Here is a 10,000-nt window from a genome sequence, read left to right on the forward strand (position 1 = left end):
TTATTGTTTGACAGCCCTAAAAGAACCTTACAGTTCAGACTCAGAACTGTACATTACATCTCCTTTCTAAGTACAGTAAATCACTAAAGGTAGCGCCTTGATATCTTTCCTGATGTATATGAATTTATGGTCATATCTGTTTTACAGAAGGCCACATGGAAAGTTTCTAGCTCAAAATGACGTGTGTGTGTGTGTGTGTGTGTGTGTGTGTGTGTGTGTGTGTGTGTGTGTGTGTGTGTGTGTGTGTGTGTGTGTGTGTGTGTGTGTGTGTGTGTGTGTGTGTGTGTGTGTGTGTGTGTGTGTGTGTGTGTGTGTGTGTGTGTGTGTGTGTGTGTGTGTGTGTGTGTGTGTGTGTGTGTGTGTGTACATGTACATGCATGCTTGCACGTTTGTCTAAATCCCTGTAACCTGCTCGGTGGCGTGTGTACCATTGTTTTCTGCCTTGACCTGTCGCTCTTCCCAGGAAATGCCCCAGTTGCACCGTACAGGGTTCCCTTCACTTACCCATAACTCATGTGCAGGAAACAAGCCTAAACACAACAAACACACTCACCACACCTCACTAAACATGCAGACTACAGCCGTCAGGGAACACACACATACACACACAGTAGAGGAGAAAAAGCATTAGAGAGAAACACACACCTCACTAAACATGCAGACTACAGCCACATGGGAACACTGATTGATTGATAGATACATACATACATACATACATAACATACATACATACATACTTTATTGATCCCCAAGGGGAAATTCAACAGACTTAAACACACTTCATGTCATCTGCATCCAATGTGTGGGCGGTCTCCTGCACTGAAGATGTCCAGTGGATTACGTTGAGTTTTGTGTGTGTGTGTGTATTTTTCTGTAATGCTTTCTCTTCTCTCCTGGTGTAGATCCAACAACTAAAACAGAAACTTAATGAGTATGAAGGCAGAAAGCAGGAGGCTCCACAGACCAGTGGCATCTCTACACAGCGGAAGGAAGAATTGCTAAAGTAAGGCGCGTGTGTGTGTTTTGTAAATCCCGCATCCTGTCAGAGCGTTGCTGTGCTTTTGTTTGAGCTGGTGGAAATAGTGTGAAGTGACCTTTGTGATGTAGAGGTGATTGATGAGGCACTGTGATTCCATGTGCTGCTTCCTCATTATGAGTTGAATTTGCAGATTTAAAACTGGGAACAGGTCTCCCATTTTAAAAAACGCAATAGAGTAGTCCAAGCCTACAGACAGAGTCTGGTACGATTGGGAGTTAGTTATGAGCACAAACAGAACGATTGAGCTGTTGGCTGGTTAAATGTCATAATTGCAACCATAGCGACGAATGCGGATTGGTTAAGAAAATATCAAACATGTTTGATTGAATGTGGATTGCATCAACATTGGAAAAAATCGCAAAGGATACAAATCTGCACACGCACAACGATTCCAGCCACGAGTACTACAGTGCCTACCGTTGACTCCCTCGGACTACCCCTGATTGTCCATCCTTTCAAAATCGGGCTTAACAATTGGGAGCTTTGTTCCCAGCTTAAGCAGAACGCCAATACAAGTTGTCCACCAGATTGTGCACATCGCTAGTGGAGGATTTGCTGATGTTCACATGGCTTAGCTGTCAGCACTCTCCTGTCCAAGACGGCTTCCTGTAGCCTCTGACTGCTCCACACATCTCTGTCTATCCTCTCCTCCTCTCCTATCCTCTTCTCTCCTCTCTTTTCTCCTCTCCTCTCCTCTCTCCTATTCTCTTCTCCTCTCTTCTCTTCTCTACACACCTCTACTCCTATCTTCTCTCTCTCCTCTCTTCTCACTGCCTCTCTTCTGCGTGTGTGTGTCTGGGTTGGTCGGTGGGTTTGCGCGTGTGTGTGTGTGTGTGTGTGTGTGTGTGTCTGGGTTGGTCGGTGGGTTTGTGTGTGTGTGTGTGTGTGTGTGTGTGTGTGTCTGGGTTGGTCGGTGGGTTTGCGTGTGTGTGTGTGTGTGTCTGGGTTGGTCGGTGGGTTTGCGTGTGTGTGTGTGTGTGTGTGTGTGTGTGTGTGTCTGGGTTGGTCGGTGGGTTTGCGTGTGTGTGTGTGTGTGTGTGTGTGTCTGGGTTGGTCGGTGGGTTTGCGTGTGTGTGTCTGTGTCTGGGTTGGTCGGTGGGTTTGCGTGTGTGTGTGTGTGTGTGTCTGGGTTGGTCGGTGGGTTTGCGTGTGTGTATGTGTCTGGGTTGGTCGGTGGGTTTGCGTGTGTGTGTGTGTCTGGGTTGGTCGGTGGGTTTGTGTGTGAGTGTGTGTGTGTGTGTGTGTGTGTGTCTGGGTAGGTCGGTGGGTTTGCGTGTGTGTGTGTCTGGGTTGGTGGGTGGGTTTGCGTGTGTGTGTGTGTGTGTCTAATTGTGGCACAGTAAACAAAAAGGGTATTTAACAACTGTTTTTTTACCAGTCTGCGTCACACCCACAAACACACCTATCACGCACTCATGCATACCTCAGCAGAGACCACATCCACATCATGTGCAATTTTATCAGTGATTCATCCCCCATCACTCTCATGCTCTCACGCTCACACACACGCACGTGATGCGCAGTATGTCAGTGTCGCTCACACACACGCACGTGATGCGCAGTATGTCAGTGTCGCCCACCCAAACACGCACACACTCTTATTGCACGCAGAATTTGAATGCACATTTCATCTGTGACTTCTGTCTCCGATAAATGTATATACACTCTCGCACAGAAAAGCAGCTAACAGGTCTAGACTCGTGCTTGTGTCTTGTGCAATCCGCCTCGTCTTGATGATCTGCACGGGCATTCGGCTGCGTGCGGGGGCGTGATCTGCGCGACCAAATGTGAAATGTCTCGTATCAACACACTCACACACACATACACACACACACATACACACCAGAGTTGAAATGTGCCACAGGAACAGCCACGAGCTGCTCAAGCTTAGTGCTCTGGAGCCGTTAGCTTTTGTGCGCCAGTGAAGCGGTTTCAGGAAAATCGTTCAATTTCAGTGAATTGCTCATTGAATATCGCTGAGGAATCCAAATTGGTTGGTGCGTGTGTGTGTTTCTTTCCTTCTTTTGCATGTCCTTCAGCTCTTTCTTTTCTATTTCAAATGTAATTAACTTAACTGTGTGTGTGTGTGTGTGTGTGCAGGATGTCCGACTCGTTGCGGTGTGTGTTTGCTAACCGCGTGATGCTGCGGCGTGAGCAGCTGGATATGGAGTGTCAGATCAAAGAGAGCGACCTGAGACAGCGCCACCGGGAGGACGTCCAGCAACAGAGCCTGCTGCTCTTCCCTGAGGACAAGGCCAAGAAGGTACACACACACACACACACAGGACCAGGCCAAGAGAGGTCAAGCACACACTTCAGGACAAGGCCTGTTAGATATGTATGAGAGAGGGAGAGAGAGAGAGAAGGAAAGAGGGCAAAGGTCAACTCTAACCCTTATTGTTACACACAAGACGGCACACACACTCTGATATACATAGAGCAGTTTTCAATGCCCAGAGGACACACACACACACACACACACACACACACACACACACACACACACACGTGCTGACGCCTGAAGACATGGCCAAGAAGATGCAGGAATGTACGCCCACACAAATGAGAAGAGTGAAGGACACAAAGGTACATTTACTAAGTATACGAAGATGTCTGACGTTCCTGCCTCTGTCCTTTTTCCTCCTCTCTCTCTCACACACACACGTGCGTAGGTCACGTGCAGGTACGAGCGCAAGCTGGCGTCGCTGCAGGCCCAGCGGCAGCACCTAGAGCGTCGGCGGGAGGAGGCAGAACATCGGTTCCGCGAGAATGACGGCTGGCTCCATCGCGTGGAGAACAACATGAAGCTAATGGGGCAGGACGGACACATGCCCGAGGTACCACAACCCCACTTCTGGAACGTTCTAACGTTCTGTATGCTCTAGCAGTACAGCAAAGTTATTAATGGGTTCCATACCCAGGGTTGTACCACTTAGGGACCGGTTATAGCATGTTCTACCACCGGGGAACTGTTAATAGCATGTTCTACCACCGGGGAACTGTTAATAGCATGTTCAACCACTGAGGAAGCAGTGATACCTTGTTCTAACACTGGGGAACCGTTAACAGCATGTTCTACTACTGGAGAACCGTTAATAGAATGTTCTACTACTGGGGAACTGTAAATAACATGTTTTCCCACTGAGGAGCTATTAATAACATGGTCTACCAGTTTTGTGGAACCTGCCTAGGTTCGATGCCAGTTCAAATCAGACCAGGGTTGGCAAGATGGTGATGACTGGCAAAGCCTTTAAACGCCTATTCTGATAAGCCCTCCTTCTAACTAACACACACACACACACACACAACAGCGTGTTGTGTCGTGACCAGGTGTGTTTTCCTTCCCATTTGCTCCTCTTGTAATTAGTGTTCACACCCCCCTTCCAACAGAGGGTGAAATCAATGATCTTTACTCATCCCTCAACTAACCACTCCACTCGTTTGTCTGTCTATCTCTCTCTCTCTCTCTCTCTCTCTCTCTCTCTCTCTCTCTCGTCTGTCTTCTAGGAAGTGGAAAAGAGTGACGCATGTCTTCGTCAAATGTTCCAGGCACTGTTGTTTCATCCTCCTCCTCCTCCATCTCTCACTCTCTCTCTCTCCATCTCTCTCACTCTCTCTCTCACTTGTTGCGTCAGACGAGCGTCCAGGCACCTTGGTTACCCAGAATTCACATTCTTAGAGACGCCCCACTCCTGCCCTTCCCAAAAATAACTTGATACAAAAGTGACGCAACACTCCCTTCTTGCTGGCCCTGTCCATTGATTGATTCTTAGTACTTACTGATCTTCCTTCTGTCTCCTCATGTGTGTATGCGCGTGTGTTTGTGGGGGGTGTTGGACTGTATGTCCTTGTATGTGTAACTGTTTGTCTGTATTGGTGTTTGTGTTTGTGTGTGTGTCTGTGTGTGCGCGCACAGGAGCTTCAGCAGGAGTTGAGTTGCCAGCGTTTGCAGTTGCAGGTGGAGGATCTGAAGGCTCAGTTGGGGCATACAAGCCAGCTGATCGGCATTCAAGACCAACACAGCAAACACACGCACAAGTACGTCAATCTCATCCAATACACACACACATTCACAACAAACACACACACACTCAATAGCATCTTACTTTCACCGGAATGAATGGCGCAAAGCCTTTTGACTTTGGCCCTTTCTGAAACTAATCCCTACCTACACCAACAATAATCGATTCAGCGATGCACTATTCAGCATCGATGCGGCAACGTGCCATAATCGATTATGTCACTGTTTATTTTCTGGCCTTGAGTGGACAATGAAGTTGTGAAGTTTCAATTACTTCTGGGGGCATTTCCGGAGCAACGTTGTAATGACATGCACAGCCTGGGCACATTTCGGATTCTACTAATTTAATGGGAAACTAGACAAGACGTACGTGTAAAACCTGACACACTAACATCAAGCACGTTGGCAATACAACTAACTTAACGAACCACGTCGAGCATCCTGAGTTGGCTTTGTTACTGTGTGTGCAGTATGTGGTGACCTTGGTGCCCCCTTCTTTCAATATTCTGTTTTGCGTCCAACTAATAACGATTTTTTATTTAGCCTATAGCCTGTCAAAATAATCGAAGCATTCACAGCGCAAATTAATTTAGTCTTTTACGCAATGGAGAAAGTGACAGCGCATGGCAAGAAAGAAAGTGCATCCAAATTCACCCATTCTTCTCAGTTGAACTACTCGCGAACGAGCCTACTCATCACACAGACATCACAAGTAGCCCATCACATCACATGAAAGAGCTTTTTCTCAGCTTTTAAACCATGTTAGCCGTTAATTGCTGTGGTGAACGGTTCGCGAGAAAATTACACTTAAGTGAATAATATAATTCAATTTAATCATAATTCTACTGAAGGTTCTGCGCCCATCTCCCTACATTCATCTCGGTGGAATAATTCGAACCCTTCGTTCAACACATAACAAACCATATATCAGAATAAACAGCTGACCTTACCGAACACAAAGGTGTAAAGCAGTCCCCCGTACAGTACAGTCCCCTGTAGCCGTTCCAGAGTAATCCAGTTCTGAATTTGCAGCAAATTTCGACATGCATGGATGTCTCCAAATTTGGGCTTTAAGTTTTACAATGTGTTTAAATTATTCTACATGATTTCATAATGGGCCAAATACAAAATAGATGTTACAAATATCGCCTAGATATCGGTAAATCAGAGGACAGCTGACTAAGAGTTTGTGAAAGTGGCCTTAATGATCACAAAATGCTAAGCATGCATCTATGCTATTTGAGTTTCTTAAAACTGAGCTGTGCTTAAATTGTTCAAATACATGATTTCATAACAGGCCAAATATAAAATAAATGTTAAATATATCCTAGATATCTAAATATTAGATGATCAGATGATTTACAGTTCTATGTAATATGCCATCTTTCATGTTTTTGTAATGTTTCATAGGCTACAGTGATGCAGGTCTACTGCTGTGAATAGGCTAAATACAACTTTGATCATTTTTATAGCCTACTACTACTGTATAGTTAACTTTGGCCTTGGTGCCCTGACATGTGGCCTTTGTGCCCCCCACCAAATATGCCCAACTGAAGGCCAAGTAGCCTTGCCCCTAAAATGGTGAAATTCCATTATTTAATGACATTTATGTCAAATATACAGGAGAGTGATAATACACACATAGCAGCCAATAAAATCTGTTCAATATCTGACTGCTTGTATTGCCTCATGACCTCAAAATTTGCCTTGTTGTGTGCAGTAGAATTTTGATGCATTGCAATGCATCGTAGAATCGAATTGAATCGAATCGTTACCTGGTGAATCGTAATCGAATCGAATTGTGAGGGCAGTGCCAATGCACACCCCTATTTATAACACACTACCACTCAACAGTAATTGGTTTTAATATTGTGGACCCTCCGTGTGAATGCGCAAACGAAGTCTAAGTGGCTAGGGAGAGGGCGAAGTTTCAGAAAGGGCCTTTGAACGTGTCCCAGCGTTGGTTTTCCTCCACTTCCTGGTAACCCTCCTCCTCCTATCTTATAGGCTGGTGACCACCCTGCTGAACGCCTACAGGAAGCAGTATGAAGCCCTCCAGGAAGCAGGCGTCGCCATGGAGACCTACTCGGCTGAGCGTGACGAGCTGGAGCACCTGGTGCAAAGAGAGAGGGGCGTGGTCTGGGCAGACCAGGAGGTGGAGGATTGTGGGCAGGGGGAGGGGCATCCCGCAGACCCCGCCTCCACATCTGCCACGTGCCTACAACCACTGTTGGCCTTCTCCCACCTCATCTCACATCAGAACACGCCCTGCAGTAAGTACACTCTCATTGGCTACCAGTCAGGATGGGGAAACCCCCACACCGTCACTGTGAACCTTTCCTCCACGCTCGACTGCCTGACGGAAGCGGAACGTTTGATTGATTTGTTTTGGTAAACGTGTGTAGCAGTGACACCCCGGTGTCGACAGCTAGCTTGCCTCTCGGTCTGTCGTAGTCAGATTAGCTGACCAAGGGGTTAAAGTTCTCCGACGCGATGCTGAAGTTGAGGCCTGGGTTGGGCCGTTGGACATTTCTTGGTACGTTTCTGATAACTTCAGGCATAGAAATGTTCCTGGCTTTAAGCCCTGTAAAATGTTGTTTTCTTGCCTTTCCCACGTCTGAGTGCACGTACTCCCCTGAAGAACAAGCCTGCAGCCACGCGCTGTTCCTGCCCCAGTAGGACTGCAGCTGTGTTAGAAATGTTCACTCGTTCACTCACTCACTTTATAGTGTTTGTTGTGTGACTGTACTCACACTACGTAGAGCCCTACATGCTAACCAGAATGCTCTTACTGTACGTATACCAGCCACATGCTTCCTCTGACCTTATATGGCTACATTACTCACCCAAAAATGTTTCTCTCAAATATGGCCTTTTCAGACAGACCCTTTCCGTTGTCCGTTGCCATGATTCTCTTTTTGCCCATCAGTGTGTGTGTGTGTGTGTGTGTGTGTGTGTCTGGGGGTGGCGGTTTGCTGATGCACATACCTCTCCTCCCCCTCATCCTCCCTCGATTGATGATTAAAGTAGTGCTTATGGGATGAGTCTCCCTCACTCTCTCCCGCACACACACACACACACACACACACACAGACTTCATCCACACACACCTCCCCAGTCATGGCAGTGTTTTGGTCACTGTCGTGTCAGTGATGGTAAAGGTATTATTTACTGCCCTGTGATTGGCTGAATCACCCGCTGCTGCCCTTTAATGACTCGTTAATGTGTGGTGGGGGGGTAGTGGCTCTGACCCAGTCGAGTGACTAAGGACGGTAAATCACTGCTGTGCCACTATCAGGGCCTCATTGGCCATCACTTGTGGTTGTGTGTGTGTGTGTCTGCTGAGCCCCTCCCTGTTGCTGAGGGTAACTGATGTGTGTGTGTTCCACAGGTGCAGAGAAACCCCAGCGCCGAGTGTCCACGCGCCTCAGAGCCTCAATGACGGCCACTCAGCCGGCCACAGGTAAATACACTCCCTCACACACACACACACACACACACACACACACACACACACACACACACACACACACACACACACACACACACACACACACACTCTCTCTCTCTCTCTCTCTCTCTCTCTCTCTCTCTCTCTCTCTATCTCTCTATCTCTCTATCTCTCTATCTCTCTATCTCTCTATCTCTCTATCTCTCTATCTCTCTATCTCTCTCTCTCTCTCTCTCTCTCTCTCTCACACACTCTCTTTCTCTCTCTCTCTCTCTCTCTCTCTCTCTCTCTCTCTCTCTCACACACACTCTCTTTCTCTCTCTCACACACACTCTCTTTCTCTCTCACACACACACACACTCTCTTTCTCTCTCTCTCACACACACACACACTCTTTCTCTCTCTCTCACACACACACACTCTCTTTCTCTCTCTCTCACACACACACACACTCTCTTTCTCTCTCTCTCACACACTCTCTCACACTCTCTCACACTCACACACACGCACACACACTCACATACACACACACTCACTCACACTCAGACATACATACACACTGTAATTCTCTCACACATGCGCACACACTCATTCACTCTCACACACTTACTAACACACAAACTCATTCTCTCTCTCTCTCTCTCTCTCATATACACATACATATACACTCAATCACACTCTCTCTACACTCTCTATCTTGCCTGCTCTCTCTCTCTCTTCCTTTCCCTCTCTCTTTTCGATTTCCATCCATCCGTCCTGTCATGGCCCTTGCCAAGAGCCATCACTCAGTATGGTTAGAGAGTGTGTGTGTGTGTGTGTGTGCAGGGTGGAGTCGTTTTTCACCACCATTAGGAGCTGATAGAGCTGTCTTAAAGCCTGTGACTGGCTCTCCTGTTCTCTCTCTCCCTCCCTCACCCTCTATCTCTCCCTCTCTCTCCCTCCCTCGTCTCTCTCCCTCTCTCTCTCTCACTGCTGCTGCCCTCATGTCTCCTGGTCCATCACACACAGATGCATTTAAAACACCCGCTCGGCGCCGAGCCGGGCTGAGCCCAGCCTGCGTGGCCATCACTCTCCTTTCAGGGCTTTCTGCGGTGCGGGCGGCGGTAGAGCCTCGCCTCGCCTCACCAACGCCTTTCATCTTTTCACCCAATTCCTGTCCATCTCCCGCCGCCGCCAAAGGTGTCCCTTTAAAACGCCGCCAATGATTTTCTGTCATGTCCGCGGGAGAGCAGGAAGGAGTGCTAGGAGACGCAGTCGCTCGGTCCCTCACAGCTGCGATGCTCCATCCTCCTGTTCCCACACACAGCCCGGGCATGGCTATCTTAAGGCAAAGTTTCCATCATTGTTTGCGTTGTGGTGATGTTTACTGGTGTTGCCATCGTGGCGATGTTTACTGGTGTTGCCATCGTGGCGATGTTTACTGGTGTTGTTGCTGACGTGTGCACTAGGACTGAGAGCCACAGTTCCAGATTCATTTGAAACGTTTTAT

General features: G+C 47.6%; 1 protein-coding gene across 2 annotated transcripts in view; it reads left to right on the forward strand.

Moving 5' to 3' along the window:
- The window catches only part of kif18a (kinesin family member 18A), a 38,170-nt gene that overhangs the window by 13,866 nt on the left and 14,304 nt on the right, over positions 1 to 10,000 (forward strand). For both annotated transcript variants that reach the window (XM_076291909.1, XM_076291910.1), the window contains exons 9-14: positions 903 to 1,003; positions 3,140 to 3,302; positions 3,712 to 3,876; positions 4,956 to 5,077; positions 7,068 to 7,333; positions 8,452 to 8,523. In XM_076291909.1, coding sequence (XP_076148024.1) covers positions 903 to 1,003; positions 3,140 to 3,302; positions 3,712 to 3,876; positions 4,956 to 5,077; positions 7,068 to 7,333; positions 8,452 to 8,523 — 889 coding nt within the window. The remainder of the gene's footprint in view (positions 1 to 902; positions 1,004 to 3,139; positions 3,303 to 3,711; positions 3,877 to 4,955; positions 5,078 to 7,067; positions 7,334 to 8,451; positions 8,524 to 10,000) is intronic.

The sequence above is a fragment of the Alosa pseudoharengus genome, unplaced genomic scaffold (assembly GCF_046254945.1).
Source record: "Alosa pseudoharengus isolate Yale_2024_CS ecotype anadromous, Long Island Sound unplaced genomic scaffold, YU_APseudo_1.1 YU_APseudo_1.1_scf_19, whole genome shotgun sequence".
In the NCBI taxonomy this organism is placed as follows: domain Eukaryota; kingdom Metazoa; phylum Chordata; class Actinopteri; order Clupeiformes; family Clupeidae; genus Alosa; species Alosa pseudoharengus.